The sequence below is a fragment of the Brachyhypopomus gauderio genome, chromosome 10 (assembly GCF_052324685.1).
Source record: "Brachyhypopomus gauderio isolate BG-103 chromosome 10, BGAUD_0.2, whole genome shotgun sequence".
NCBI lineage: Eukaryota > Metazoa > Chordata > Actinopteri > Gymnotiformes > Hypopomidae > Brachyhypopomus > Brachyhypopomus gauderio.
In genome coordinates this window covers 8148269-8165186 of record NC_135220.1, presented here as the reverse complement: position 1 = coordinate 8165186, position 16918 = coordinate 8148269, and the positions used below count along the sequence as shown (strand labels likewise).

Genomic DNA, 16918 nt, shown 5'->3' with positions numbered 1-16918 from the left:
TGTGTGGAAATACTTTGGATTCGAAGCAGATACAGATGGAAAACCGAAGGACATGAACAAGCCAGTTTGCAGGCGGTGCTTTCGGAACATTTCAACGAAGGGCGCTAAAGCCTGGTTTATACTTGACGCGCCGCGAGTAGCGCGAGGGTCCGCGCAGTGAAAATGATGTAATCGCGGTAGCCTCGCGCGCTGTCAATTCGCGAGGTCGTGCACCTCTAGAATTTTGTAACTTAGCGCGCGCCGCAGCGCAATGAACAGTCATGTTTATAGGGTTCATACACCAACAAGGTGGAATTAAAGCACTTGTACGTCACTTTCAAGGTCCATTTCAATATTTCCCAGCACGTTAAACTTTAGTTAAATATTTATACATATACTCGAAATTATTCGCTTTTTTTATCACATTATTTAATGGTTGTTTATTTTCAAAACGCCCAATTTTAACGTCTTCACGTTCTCTCATGTTTCGTCCTGGAATTAGAAGTTAACGTAATACAAGTGAATGGTTCAGTCAGACAGCTATTTATTTCAAGCATTTTCAAGCACGCGGACAAGGTGTGCGGACTCGCGCGCTACGGTCACTCGCGAAAGTTTAAACCTAGCTTAACACAACGAATCTGGCCAAACACCTGAAGGCACGCATATTTGTACAAAACATTCCAAGAGGTTGGTGATTATTCCCATTTCTTGTATTATAGCATACAAAATTGTGTGTCCGATTATGGTATCCTAGCAAATGTCATATTCTTGGTTTAAGAGCCGTAAGTGCGACAGCATACAGGGAGAAAAAAAGAGTGATCGTACTACAATGGATCAATCATCTATGAATACTGAACTCTAATACTGAAGTTTTAGTTACTTAATGAGTTAAAGTTGTTTAAAGTATACTTAAAATACACTTTTTGCACTAGACTTTTTTAACTTCTAAATGTAAATTCCAGAGTGCACTACTATTATTTATGTTAATTTATATTAATGTGCAATTATTTATTTTTCTGTTTTAATGTGGTAGGGACTACACCTTTTATTTATTTGACATTTGTGAAACAAAATACAATATTCATTTGTTTGTTTATAAAAAATAAATAAAAAGTAGGGGTGGGACGCGATTTAAAAAATTAATCGAATTAATCGGAAGCTTTGTAATTAATTAATCGAAATTAATCGCATTTTAATCGCATTTCAGTATTTAACATGAGAAATATTAATTTAAGTTTGAATGATGAATGAATCAATGAACATAATCATAAACTTCAACATCTTGTTTATTTTTCCACCAGTCTACTACACAGACCAATATATGTGTAGTGTGCAGAAAACAGTTCAGAACATTGGAAATTCTGATAAAAAATGTTGTTTAATTTTGGGAGTTTTGCTCAGGATATTGGAAGAATTGAAGTAAATCAGAAGATGTTTTTTAATAGCATTTTAGCAATTTCTTTAATTTCCCAGGCTTCTGCCACAGGCATCTCCATAGTGCCTAGAAGTGGTCTTCTGCATGCTCAAAGCAAATGACTGGATCTTCATCATCTATAGATTCATCATCTATATGAGCTGTCACACCAAGATAATTCTTGTTGCTAACAGAGGTCCAGTGATCCCCAGTCAGAGACACATTTGTGGCACTCTTCACAATAACCTGTTTTACTTCTTTCCTCATCATACAGCTGCTGGATTTTCTTCGACATTGTCTTTCTGGGGTGAGTTTCCCAAAACGTTCTTAGCGCCAAGTACTTCGTTACCTCATTCTTACGTACGAGGTTAAGAAGTACTTGGCGCTAAGAACGTTTTGGGAAACTCACCCCTGGACGGTAGTTCGTAACTTGCATCAGTTGACGCAATGTGCAGCGCTTCTTGTAAGTCTTTATCTTCGACCACAGGGAGCGGACAACACAAATAATGTGACGCGTCATGTTTAAACGCGTGCGGAGTCGCGCGCTACGGCCACTCGCGAAAGTTTAATCCAGTCTTAATGGTCCAATGAAGGTAATTTAAAAACCAGTTAAGTTATCATTACTGACCTGCGCGTTAAGCTGGGCGTACACTGTGCGATTTTTGGCCCATTTTCAGCCGATTTTTCACTCGTTTCGGCTCAATCGCGTGTCGTGCATCGTATATTTTACACAGGTAAACGAGGAGCGATTCACAACTCCCGATCAGAAATCGCAGTGTCGCAAGAATATCAAACATGTTTGAAATTCAAATCGCTCCTCGTGAGAGTATCGCACTGTTGAAGCAGCTCCACGAGCCGACTCTCCCTGCAATTTAGTCGTACAGTTTGAGCTGGAGCTGAGTACACGATTTAAAATATCGTACAGTGTACGCCCAGCTTTAGCCGCAACATGTTTTGCGTTGAGGTGGTAACGAAGGGTGGAAGTGCTCCTGTGATAAGCGAACTCCTTCCTACATAAAGTGTAAATAACACTATTTTTGTTTGTACTTCCATCTGGAAGTTTATTATATTTAAATGTCCCATCCACCAGCGTAGCCTCTTCAGTCATCTCCATCATGATCTTATTGTGCGTCCATATAATCTGTATGTCTGGAACTCGTGCACTGAGAAACATTCCACGGTGCAAAAGTGTCTCGTCCGTTAAATGCGTTAATTTTTTTAGTGCGTTAATTTTCCTGTAATTAATTAATCGAAATTAACGCGTTAAAGTCCCACCACTAATAAAAAGCCTTTAAAACGGAAATGAGCACAGTATCTGACTTTGGTATCGAAAATCGTATCGAATTTCAATACTTTTTAAAGTATCGTATCGAAGTTGTAATTCTTAGTATTGTGACAACACTAGCGTGCGTGTGTGTGGGTGAACTGAAAATCCAGTGAAATGTGACCTTGTTGGTGAGCAATCAGTTGTTCCTGTTGCTCTTTAGACTTCTTATAACTGACATTTTCTTCTTGCAAGTGCAAATGTTACCACATGGGAAAACCGTGCTCGCTCTCTCTCTCTCTCTCTCTCTCTCTCTCTCTCTCTCTGCTGGGTTGAAATATTAACCTTTTTTTGTTATGTGAAATTCAATACACATTGTTACGGAATTCTGACTCTGTGCCTTTAAAAAAAAATGTCTTTTGTGTTTGCACATGCTTGAACACAAGCCCGTTGACAGTCTTGCTGGGGCCCGGGACAAGAAAGTTTCATGTGAAACATTTTTCAGTATCCAGTTAATCAGGAATGAGATTGGGTCCGGACAGGACTGCGTTCAGGTCCGGAGTACCCCTGGCCTACGAATTAAAATTAAGTAAATTCAAAGAGTTTTTTTCCAATGTGCATGACCCCGTAAGTAGCCAGGCAGCTGCATTCTGCACCGACTGGAGACGTTTGAGGGAGGACTGGCTGACTCCAAAATAAAGTGCATTACAGTAATCCAGCCGAGATGTAATAAAGGCATGGATTACTGTTTCTAAGTGTTCATGTGCTAAAATGGACTTCAACTTCACCACTTGCCTTAGGTGATAAAAGCAGGACCTCACTACTGCACCAATCTGACAATCCAGTTTAAAATCACTGTCCATTTTAAAACCCAAGTTAGAAATGACTTTCCTCTCATGCTGCTTCAGGGGGCCCAATTCCACAAGGGTTTGGCTCCACAGAAACCACTGGGACCAAACACCATTACTTCGGTTTTTTCTTCATTAAAACCCCATATCGCAGGGGAACAGAGGAGGATTTTGAATTTGCCAGCTTCACACACAGGGTTCTATCTGACAAATATGACCTAAACCATTCCAAAGCCACCCCACAAATGCCCACTAAATTCTGCAACCTGGAAATTAAAATGTTGTGATCCATTGTGTCAAATGCTGCATCACATGATCACCAGAGTCACTGGACAGGAAGATATAATTAAAAACCCTAATAAGTGCTGATTCTGTGCTATGACGGGTTTTAAAACCAGACTGATGATCTGGTGATCCTGAAAGCTTTATCTGGCCCACCACATCTTCCAGGTTCAACAGAGTCACCGCCTCAAAATTTTTTAAAACAGCCAAGCTTGGGGCAGTGTCAGACCGATCAAAGGCAGGATCTGTTATAAAAGCTCTGGCAGGGACAACCTTATCTATGAAAAAGTGCAAAAAGTGGTTACACGTTTCAGGGGAATCTTCCAAGCAGAGTGGCTATGGGGCCCTTAGAACAGAGTCAATTATCTTAAACAGTACATGTGGGTTATGCCGATTTGTGATTATAATTTTGGCCAGATATTCCCTTTTAGCTTCTTTAATAATGTTTTGGTAAGAACGCCAGCAATCTTTAAAAATTTGAAACGAAACTTGCAGTTTGTCCTTCTTCCATTTGCGCTTGGCTCTGCAATACTCCCGCTTTGCTGCAAGAGCTCTGTCCACCTTGAACCAGGGCTCAGGTTTAACTCTCGGCTGTCTGGATTTTAATGGAGCCACAGAGTCCAGAATGGTTTGGCAGGTGTGAAATATAGAGCTAAGCTCCTCCGTATCAACAAGTTCTGAGTCCAAACTGCCTCTAAGTAGATTGAATGCAGTAGAGAACTGAGCAGCAGTGAATGGGTTAAAACTCCGACAGAGCTGAGCAAGAGCTCGTTTTGAGAACGAAAATTGTTGACGTTGTTGAGGCCGTATATTCCAACGCTAGAAATCTAGCACTAGGACCCTGGAGCGGTTATTTTCTGCATTAGCGCTAGATTCGGCAAAGTTCACATCGCGCCAGAACAACTGAACATTACACACCTATAATAATTTAATGCCTCCCCTCATAAAATTCCAGACATTTTAAGACATTTTTAGGCCTTGAATATGGAAAACTAAATTTAAGACATTTTAAGACTTTTTAAGGACCCGCGGGTACCCTGCCTTTTCTGGTAAAGGAGCTATGTGGAAGTGTGTGCATTAATTGATATAAAAAAAGTTGTTCACAATATAAACACTAATATCTTAATACATTTTAATAAAGTTTGGTGTTCCTTGTATCATTACAACATTTCATGTTCAAACTACACTTTTTATTGTAACTGAAATTTCCCTACAAGAATCAATATTGAATCGGATCGAATCGAAAATCAAATTGAATCGGGACCTTGTGAATCGGAATTGAATCGAACTGGGAAATCAGTGGTGATACCCACCCCTAGGTTTAACACAGACAGACCATAGGAGATAACCATATCTAAAGTATGTCCATGTTCATGTGTGGCAGACACCCACTGTATTATATTTAAATCCGTTACCAGTGGCTTATCAGGACAGCACACATGTATGTTAAAATCCCCGACAATAAGGACATGATCGTAGTTCGGCATATATCCAGCCAGGAACTCGGAAAAGTCAGTCATTCACGAAGTCCTTGTTGTATTTAAGGGGTCGTTAAATGACCGCGCACAGCACCGGGTCAGTGTGACCCACCTCATATATATTCGCTTCAAAACTGTAATGAGTATGGCATTGTGTACTGTCTACATTTCAAATCTTTATTGTACACAGTCGCCGTCCCTCCACCTCATCCAGACATCCGCGGTGAATTAAAATAATTACAGCCAGTCGCAATCCAAGTCTCTGTCACACAGAAAAAATCCAGACTTTGAGCACTGAAAAAGTCCAGGATAAAAGTTTTGTTTACCAGAGCAATCCTAGTCGGGGTTTGGGCCTTTGGTTCTGCAAGTCTTGGGGCCCAGAAAAGCACCTTCAAATTTTTGTGATTTAGGCTACCCTGTGCTGGCGGACTATTCAACACTTCTGTTTAACAGCAGAATATATATAGAATATATGAAGAGTTTGGTTCCAAATCGCTATAAATCCATTTTGATCAATTTGAGTAAAAATGTGTTTTCTTTAGCAAGAACGTGGTAGGCTGAAAACCACTGTTTTCTGTTTTAAACTTTCAAATACCATACTAAGGTTAAAAAAACACAAACAAATCAAATCAAGATTTTAATATTTAAAGATTTATTTAAAAAAAACAATTCATTTTTTCACAAAACGCAATAAATCCATGCCATGTTTTTTTCAAAATGTCTTGTATATCCTTTGGCATCAATAGAACATTTTTTTACTGAAAATGTGCAAAATAGAATAACAAATAACTGTAAATTGTACATCTTAATATAATAGTTACCATTGGGCCTGAAAACACAAATTTCAAAACATTTCATTAACGAACAAGACATTGTCACGCTACAGCCCCGAACCCCTCCCTTCGAGCGTGTGTTAATGTTGTCCGTGTCTTTACATGTACGTCCGTTGGTGTGTGTGTGTGTGTGTGTGTGTGTGTGTGTGTGTGTGTGTGTGTGTGTGTGTGTGTGTTCACTTGTCTCGTTAAGACTAATGTGTTTCACGCGGTGCTTGTTAGGCTACGTGTATAGTGTGTGTTTGTATCGTTTAGTGCTCGTCTTTAACGTGACATTCGTTGTGTGTGTTATACCGTGTCAGCACGCCGTGAGCGTGTACTGTTTAGTGTATTCTACTGGTTTTATGATGCGCCGTGAGCGTTTACTGTTCAGTGTGATTGACAGCTGTTTCAAGACGCCGTGAGTGTGTCCAGCGTCAAGCTCAATAAACGTAGCCTTTGAACGCACAGTCTTTGCATCCTCGGCTCCCTCGCACCCGTTACAGACATAAATAGTAAAATGGTATAACTATTAACATAAATAGTATAACTGCTATACAAACAGGCTCCTCTATACTATCAAAACCGTTCATTTTCGCGTATTTTGAGAGTGAAAAACGAGATATATTTTAACAAAGTAGGCTACAAGAAATGCCGAGCGGCTCAACAGGTCGATGTTTCTATGATGTTTCCATATGTGGTGGTGCGCTGTGATTGGATGAGTGGAGATGTGGCGTTCTGCGAGAAATCAGGAGTGGCGTTTGTTGCATCTTGGAAAGAAAGAGAGAAAGTAGGGCAGTATTACACGGCGGATGTGGCGTTTTGATAAAAATTGAATATTGGCTTTTCAAGAGTGGTCACATACCATTCTGATTCCGGCTCTAACTCATTTTTTTTTTAATGGCGTTTATCGCGTTTTGGAACCAAACTCTTCATATATAGAACCTACTATAAAACTATATAATAATTATATACTATATAATAATTAACACTGTAGAATAACAATTCTTAAACGTTAGGGTGATCTACCTCAGCCAAGAACACAGAAATGTCTGGAAGAGTTCTTAAAATCGCATATTTAATTCTGTTGATTTCTGAACCAAAAGTGAGTTTCTCTCTACTGAATAAAGATCGAAAACCACATAGTCCAGATACCTTGGAGCAAGGAGTCCATTATGGAGATTAGACTGATAACTGGGCTTTAACACGCCATTAGCGCTGTGAGCAGATCAGACAGGGCAATAATGACTCGTTACACTACAGAGCACTCAAGCAGAACCTTCAAACCCTCCAACTCGTGTGCAGCTCTGAACACCAGCTACCACCCTAAAGTGGACCACCCCAGTCCACCTCAGTCACACAGCTGTACAGAGAAACACAAAGACTGACTACAGTAAAAACAGAAGAGGACTGTTTTTGTTTGAGGGAGTGGTGTGTTGATTTATCAGTGGGAGACAAGGGGATTGGTCATGTGTTGACCAAATATTACCATGGTAAAAGATTAAAACAATGCTCAAGAACGTAGCACACAGTGCACAGATCTTCACAACAGTGTGAACGTAGCACACTGCATTGACCTTCACAACAGTGTGAACACAGTGCCCTGATCTCCACAACATTGTGGACAGTTAGCCCACCTCACTCTCAAATCTGTCCCTGCTGCAGAAATACCTGGGAGGGGAGGGGACTTTCTCCCACCAATCACAGCAATCTCTGTTTGCCCTCTGTAACATGACCAAGCATGCTTCTACAAGACCACACTGGATCCCACGAAGCCTAGGCCACAGCCTAAGCGCATGTGACATGCAATCATTTGTCTGAAAATTTATTTCAAAGACCATCACTTATGATGGAAAAGAATGTGGACACAGGCCCAGAACACAGGCTTCCTTGAACTCCATCATATCTTGGGTTCTCAGATGACTAATCCTTCTGGCTGACTAATTATTATTTTGCTTTAAAATATTAGTAAGTGGTGGAATTTAGGTTATCCCTCTTAGAAAGGATTATGATCTCAAAAGATGAGGATATTGGTATTGCAACACATTTTGGCGAAAAAATGTGGAAGACAAAAGGTGAACGGACATCCTGGCCAGCCGTGTGCCAGTGGAGAGAGCCCAGGTTTGCTAATGACTCTGTTTAGGCTAAGAAATACAATCATATCATATTTCCAGAAAGCAAGACTGACAACAGGTTCAATTCACGAAGTCTGAGCAAACTCATCTCAATAAAAAGATCAGGCATTACCTCAATAAAGTGATCGTGGAGCAAGAAGACTGCTCTTTGCTCTATGAAAATCATTTGCACTTCCTTCCTCTCCTCTTCTGCTCACTCTGTTCAGCAGACATTAAATAAATTACACAAAAAAACAGCTTAATTCCGTCTTCAAATGTGACTTTGTTAAGAAGGAGATGACTAAAAGAACAAAATAGTAAGGAATCACTCAGAAAACCACTGTTGTTTCAGAAAACCACTGAACAGTCCAGACAAGGCAACATAGCGGTACAGCTCCTTGTATTTTGTTCTAGTGCTTGAGCTGCCCAGGTTTTAAAGTAGCTAGCATGTTAAGTGGAGAGCCGTTGCATAGCTAATGTATAAACGGAGGGTCGTGGGTTCGATTCCCAGGCCTGAGGTGACTGAAGTGCCCTTGAGCAAGGCACCTAACCCCAACTGCTCCCCGGACAGTGGGCTAGGGCTGCCCACCGCTCTGGGCATGTGTGCACCACAGCCCCATAGTAGGCCTGTGTTGAAAAAATCAATTTTCGGATTCAGAATCGATTCGCATATGATGATCTGATTATCGATTCGTACGTCCAAAGATCGATTTTTTAGTGAACTTTTACCCCTGCCTCGTCACTGAATTCACGCAGGCGTGCTCGGTCTAACTAACTGTAAAACGACTTGGTGTCGGACAGTGCCGGTAACGACGATAGTCAAATCGGAAATCTAAAAACAGAAGGACAGTTTATCCAGTGTCAGTGACTATTTACAGTTAGTCCGTGTCACTGACCGTTTACCCAGTGTTTTTACAGTTTTAAAAAAGTTTAAAATGTTCTTGTAACGTTGGGCGCAAGGCGATGGACGAGACTTTCCAAATCGTTACGTTTATTACATTTACTGAAGCGCAGACAGCGCACATAAAACACGTTTACATAGAACATGTGTGACTCAAACAATGACGAGCACAGGACGCTGCACGAGCGCAAATTAAATAGACAAACCACATCAACCCCACATGATTACGAGACGAGCCACAGGTGAGGACTATCACAAGACGCACCCGCGGAGATACACCGACGTAGACGATTAGACGCAGACGATGTTAACACATCGGGGACCGTAACGTGAGAGTTCTGTTCTTATATTCTCACTTTAAAGAAAAATACACGTTTACATTTTATACTTTCAGTTTATTAAGTGTGAGCACTTTTAAAATAAAAATGCATTTGGTAGCAACAGCTTTTGGGTGAATTCTTCATTATTTCAATCATAATAATAATGCACTGGTTAGTGTCCCAGTAGGAGCCCAATGTTGCAGATATAGACACCTCAAAGATATCCTCTGTTTATTGTCCTGGATTACCTTTCTTGAAGGTAGATTTATGATGACCCTTTTCACCAGTCTTCCAGCCATCAGTAACTACCAACTACCAGTAACTATTTGCTGATTAATATCGATATAATACTAGTTTTAACATGTTGCTTCTGTACACAGTCAGGAAACAGCTCAAATACATTTTTAATAACACTAAACCCCGAATTGGGTCGAATTGGATCGAATCGGATCGAATCGATTAAATCGGATTAAATCGATTCTTAATCTTTAGAATCGGAATCGGATCAATTCTTGGAATTTGAATCAATACCCAGCCCTACCCCCTAGTAATCACTAGTGTGTGTGTGTATGTGTTGGGGTGTTGTTCCAGCAATACCTAGCTGGGATTTAAAGGAAAATAAATCACATTTAAATTTTAACATTTCTTTTTCATGCAGTTACAATGCAAGTACATGCCTGATCACATATTTTGCTTCTTTCTTCTTTTTTGAATTCTTATTATTCTTTAAAACAATACAATATTTAAACATAATAACAGAATGGAATGGAAACAGAAGTGTACTGACTGAGTAATTTCATGCATAATGGTATTAAAGGAGACCAAAGGAGCATAATATGATTTTGATTAAACTGTTCTTCTAGGGCACAGTTAGAAACTGCTAAAACAGCACCACTGCCGCTTCATGAAAAGTCAGACCTGAGTGACAGAGCTACAGGGAAACATACACAGTGTACATTTGAGTGGCGTCCCCCGATAGTGACTAACAACCAATAGCAGGCATGGAAGGGTATGAACACAGAACAAAAGCATACAAACATGCAGCAGACTGAATGTGAAGGAAACACTGTCCTCTGAGAAAACATAACACAAAGGCTCCCTGGATTTGACTGGGAAGGAAATTCACACTGGGACCACACTGAATGACACGAGTTCTCTCTTTCCATCCACTCACAGTGCACCAACACAGACAATCAGATATTTAATTTTCTTTATAAATGTTATCTGACATGCCAAAGTAGGTAACTGCTTAGTTATATACAGGTTATATATATAGGTTAGGTTATTATAATTTTTAAAGACAACAATCATCAACAAAGTCCTTTTTCACTCATGGAAAAAAAGTTAAGTTTCAATGTAGCCTATGTGAACATATTTATATCACAATTATTGATCGTGTTTTTAATCCACATTCTGCTGCTTCCCAAACAGTGGTCATACTTTTCCCATAACCTTAATATCAAATAAAGCATTTTAAATACATCTCTCCTATAGTGAAAGTATATGGTGTGATTTTTGTTTCAATAGTTCCACAAAAGCAAAAGTAAATCCAAGAGCAGAAAGTATATGTTATGAATGCAAAACAGAAAAATATATATCAAAAGTATATATTTTTTATATAATTGGTTATTTGAAACTTATTTTTGTTTGCATTTTGACAAGTTTTTGGTTCCATTGTTTTAGTTTTTTTGGATTTTCCCAGTAAGGTCTTTTGCTTCTGGAATCTCTCTTTGCTTCTGGTTCGTTTTTTGCTTCTGACTTTTGGAACACATTTCACGTGTGGGAGGGTCTTAGATGAAGGCGTTCCTCTGCAATCTCCATTGGTCACTGATTCCGGACTGACACAGGGCTCTGAGACCGCCTCTGGGACCAAGCCACGCCCACCCCACCAGCCTCCCAGCGTTTTCAAACATGGCGGAACGCGGTGGTTCTGTTTCACAGTAGCATGTAAACTAAGTTTTACCATAAAAGTTTATACAAAGGTTATAATTAATTGGTAAATGGTCTGTAGATATTGCAAATGTACACTGTATAATAACTACATTAAGCATGCTCACCAGCACGAGCTTTTTAAAATTTTAGTGAACTGGATGGAGAGAACATTGATGTGTGGAAGAAATATGAGTATTTGCAATATCTGGTATGGCGACGGACGGGGGGTGGGGGGCAGCTGGTGTACGAGAGGTGATGCCAAATATAGTAAAATCCATAATAGTAAAAAATACCAAAATTAAAGCAATACTGAAAAGTGGCCACCCTATATACAACCAGCTTTGTTCACTCACACTGTTTTTCAGTGTTCTGCAGGTACCACACACAAACACACATCACATGCATCTTGTGCTGTCCATATTTTATTAAGAAGTGAACAATATTCATTGAACCATTGAACATAGAGATACTAAACATAATACATGTCAGACATGACATTCAGACACTGTCCGACTCAGAGATAAAAAAAAGATTTTAACTTGGAGGGGTGGGAGTAAGAAGAGTAGTCCATTGAAACGCAGAGTGCGGATTAGTTTCCTTCTCACTTTAGACCCGCGGGGACGCTAGCGAATGATCCAGGAGGAGCGAGTAACTAGTCGCTACTATTGTGAATGTAGCAAAACGGTGACAGAAGCTACAGCAGCGATTAAATTAAAAACTAGATAGGCAAAGTTTGTGAACAAACTTTATGTTGGCTTGCAAAGCAGTCGAAACGCTGTTTTGAATGTTGATGGCCTAATGTTAAAGGTTGTTTTAATGTTATCATTGTTAGATTATGTTGCGGTTAAGGAGTAGTTTAGGTGTTTGGGGTAATTACTGCTGAGGGGTAATTGGCTGTGGTGTAGTTGACATTGAGGGGTTATTGACCTGTTGGGGTTATTGTTGTTGATGGCTATTAAGATTACTGTGTAGTATCTGTTAAAAGCTTGTTTAGATGTTGTATCTGTTGTTGAGGGGAAATTACCTGTGGTGGGGCAATTACTGTTGAGGGGCTATTGCCATTGTGGTAGTTAATGCGGATGTATTTGATATTGTTGAAGGCTATTCGTTTAATGGTGTTGTTGCGGATAACAGGTAATATAGCTGTTTGGGGCAATTACTGCTGAGGGGTAATTGGCTTTGGGGTAATTGATATAGAGGGGTTATTGACCTGTTGGGGTTATTGTTGTTGATGGGTATTAAGATTACTGTGTAGCTCCTGTTAAAAGCTTGTTTAGATGTGGAATGTTTTGTTGAGGGGGTATTTACCTGTGGTGGGGCAATTACTGTTGAGGGGCTATTGCCATTGGAGTAGTGAATGCAGATGTATTTGTTATTGTTGAAGGCTATTAGTTTAATGGTGTTGTTGCGGTTAATAGGTAATATAGCTGTTTGGGGCAATTACTGCTGAGGGGTAATTGGCTGTGGGGTAGTTGATATTGAGGGGTTATTGACCTGTTGGGGTTATTGTTGTTGATGGGTATTAAGATTACTGTGTAGTTCCTGTTAAAAGCTTGTTTAGATGTGGAATGTTTTGTTGAGGGGGTATTTACCTGTGGTGGGGCAATTACTGTTGAGGGGTAATTGGCTGTGGGGTAGTTGACATTGAGGGGTTATTGACCTGTTGGGGTTATTGTTGTTGATAGCTTTAAAGATTTCTGTGTAGTTCCTGTTAAAAGCTTGTTTAGATGTTGTATTTGTTGTTGAGGGGCAATTACCTGTGGTGGGGCAATTACTGTTGAGGGGCTATTGCCATTGGGGTAGTTAATGCAGATGTATTTGATATTGTTGAAGGCTATTCGTTTAATGGTGTTGTTGCAGTTAATAGGTAATATAGCTGTTTGGGGCAATTACTGCTGAGGGGTAATTGGCTGTGGGGTAGTTGATATTGAGGGGTTATTGACCTGTTGGGGTTATTGTTGTTGATGGGTATTAAGATTACTGTGTAGTTCCTGTCAAAAGCTTGTGTAGATGTGGAATGTTTTGTTGAGGGGGTATTTACCTGTGGTGGGGCAATTACTGTTGAGGGGTAATTGGCTGTGGGGTAGTTGACATTGAGGGGTTATTGACCTGTTGGGGTTATTGTTGTTGATAGCTTTAAAGATTTCTGTGTAGTTCCTGTTAAAAGCTTGTTTAGATGTTGTATTTGTTGTTGAGGGGCAATTACCTGTGGTGGGGCAATTACTGTTGAGGGGCTATTGCCATTGGGGTAGTTAATGCAGATGTATTTGATATTGTTGAAGGCTATTAGTTTAATGGGTTTGTTAATGTTAAGAGGGCATTTAGCTGTTTGGGGCAATTACTGCTGAGGGGTAATTGGCTCTGGGGTAGTTGACATTGAGGGGTTATTGACCTGTTGGGGTTATTGTTGTTGATGGGTATTAAGATTTCTGTGTGGTTCCTGTGAAGAGCTCGTTTAGATGTGGAATGTTTTGTTGAGGGGGTATTTACCTGTGGTGGGGCAATTATTGTTGAGGGGCAATTGGCTGTGGGGTAGTTGACATTGAGGGGTTATTGACCTGTTGGGGTTATTGTTGTTGATGTGTATTAAGAATATTGTGTAGTTCCTGGTAAAAGCTTGTTGTTTATTTATTTATTTATTTATTTATTTTTGAGGGGGTATTTATTTGTGGTGGGGCAATTACTGTTATGGGGCAATTACTGTTGAGGGGTAATTGGTTGTGGGTTAGTTAAAATTGAGTTGTTGTTCAGTTATACAGTTAATACTGCTGCAGGGACTGAGGGAGAGAAGAGGTTCCGTGCGTGTGTTGTGTGAGCCTGTGGGGATCTCCCTTACGGAATGTTCAGTTCTGAACATTCCGCCATTCATTCTCTATGGGAAAAAGTCAACTTTGAGGACTTGTCCTGAGGACACCGTATGTCCGATATGTCCCAAAAGCACAAGCACACTTCTTCCATATGAGATCTGTGAACCTGCCAGTTTTCAAGGTTCTAGCTCAAAAACTGCGACCTGTGAAAGTTACCGAAAAGTCGAATAGAATAATAATAAGAAAAAGAAGAATAGGGAGAACAGTATGTTGGCTGCTTCGCAAGCCAACATAATAATTTAAAGGCTAGCTTTAAACACGCTCTTCCCTGTTGACTTCTCTCACGGTAATGTCGCGCTGAAAAATATTGACCTGTCTTGTCAATATATGGAGCCAGATCCGTAAACGCGAGCCGCTTTCGCCGTTCCAGATGGCTTAGTCAAAACCATTATATCTTAATGAACCAATAAATAACATCAGCGGCAAAAATGAGTGTAAAAAATACCAGGGTTCATCATTTAGAACTACAAAAAAATCTCGTTTCTTATTTTACTATCTACCTATTTTTCATAAGAGTTTGTTTTACCGCAAAATACTTCAAAAACGGCGAATTTCGCCGCAAGGTGACAGATTTTCATGCCTGCATCCAGTTCACTAAAATTTTAAAAAGCTCGCGCTGGTGAAGTGTGCTAAATATTAACTGCCATGCTTAATGTAGTTATTATACAGTGTACATTTGCAATATCTACAGACCATTTACCAATTAATTATAACCTTTGTATAAACTTTTATGGTAAAACTTAGTTTACATGCTACTGTGAAACAGAACCACCGCGTTCCGCCACGTTTGAAAACGCTGGGAGGCTGGTGGGGTGGGCGTGGCTTGGTCCCAGAGGCGGTCTCAGAGCCCTGTGTCAGTCCGGAATCAGTGACCAATGGAGATTGCAGAGGAACGCCTTCATCTAAGACCCTCCCACACGTGAAATGTGTTCCAAAAGTCAGAAGCAAAAAACGAACCAGAAGCAAAGAGAGATTCCAGAAGCAAAAGACCTTACTGGGAAAATCCAAAAAAACAAAAACAATGGAACCAAAAACTTGTCAAAATGCAAACGAAAATAAGTTTCAAATAACCAATTATATAAAAAATATATACTTTTGATATATATTTTTCTGTTTTGCATTCATAACATATACTTTCTGCTCTTGGATTTACTTTTGCTTTTGTGGAACTATTGAAACAAAAATCACACCATAAAAGTATTCTTGAAGCACATCTTTCAAAAGCAACATAAGCCCCAAAGCACGAAGATGTTACTTAAGTAGCAAATTAACAGTACTTTCAATTCCTTTTTTAATTAAGAGAATTTAGAACACTGCAAAGTTTTAAGGGAAATGGGACTAGTATAACAGCAAAGATCACTTGAGTTTCTGCTAAATGACCAGCTACTGAATCAAAGGCAGCTGTATCTCATCAAATGAACTTTTACAGCTCAAGGTCCAATTTAAGAAACACACTGTTAAGACTATCCTTAAAACTGCACAAGTGATTACCGGCTTCATCTTATCTTGGCCTATGCACAATAACATTAAAAACAGCAACATAGTCGACATAGCTACATCACTGACTCACTGGGTACTGTTACTGTACTCTTTACTATTCAGGACAACGAGGACTTTATGCTCAGACTACTTTAGTACTAATGAAGCAACATAATTAGCCAACTAACGCAATGCTAATCGTCATTAGGAAGGTACATTAACTTATTAAACTCATTACACTCAAAACATCTAAAATATCTACTTCGTATAAAGTAGACTTAAAACATTTCTGATAAACAGAAATAGAACTCTAAACAGAATGGTGCCTAAATAACTAATTAACTAACAATCCATCTGGTAAGCCTGTCTAACGTGAGGACCACAACTGTGTAGTCAGCGCAGATAATACTAATCACTAAACTATGTCCTTGGCTCCATTACCTATACAATACCGATATGGACAACTAAACAAAATAATGACTGTTTTAACACCGATGTTCATTACCAGCCAGTTAGTTAGGTTAGTTTGTTAGCTCTGTCCTACTGAGTTACATGCATCTACCGCGCTAGTACGGTGTAAACAGAAATGTGAACCGAGGGTGTGAGTTAGCTAGCGGGTTACACACCTCAACCAGGGACGTGCGTTTGAAAAATTAGAGAAATGTAGCGTTACTTTACCAGATAATCCATGTCATGCCTTAGTTGCTTGTCTTCAGAAAAGCGAAATCCTGTTTGAATCAGAATATGAAATGAGCTGCTGGCGTGAGGTGAATCATTCAGAACCGCCCTGACGGCTCAGGCTCCAGTCCGACAGACATCGTTATTAATACAAGAATAATCAGCGAACGAGGGACCGATAACTCGCCGGTGTCCAAATGTAGTAATTCCAGCGGCGAAATGTAATCTTCTACATTTACATACACTGCTACACCTGAATTGTTCCGGTCTAGATAGACCGCCAAAACACTCGGCCGCGTTGGACTAGAACTGTAGAAGCGCCGCCAGATTAAAACAGACGGACCCGCCACAGATCACCCTCTAACGAGAGCTCAGGGTTATGGATCCAAAAAACCAGAAGTAAACTTCATTTTTACACTTTACGAGAACGTACGTTTGTTTTAAGACATATATAATTCATATTAAAATCTATTCAGCGAGATACAAAACCTTATTAGTATCTTATAACAATTTTATAGTGCATGTTCTCGTTTTTTAACTATCTTTGGCC

The 16918-nt window shown here is 39.8% G+C and overlaps 1 protein-coding gene across 2 annotated transcripts in view; it reads right to left on the bottom strand.

The window, feature by feature from the left end:
• Window positions 1-16699, bottom strand: part of arl15b (ADP-ribosylation factor-like 15b) — an 81960-nt gene extending 65261 nt beyond the window's left edge. For both annotated transcript variants that reach the window (XM_077019195.1, XM_077019196.1), the window contains exon 1: window positions 16369-16699. In XM_077019195.1, coding sequence (XP_076875310.1) covers window positions 16369-16380 — 12 coding nt within the window. In that variant the 5' untranslated portion in view covers window positions 16381-16699. The remainder of the gene's footprint in view (window positions 1-16368) is intronic.
• Window positions 16700-16918: the final 219 nt, after the last annotated feature.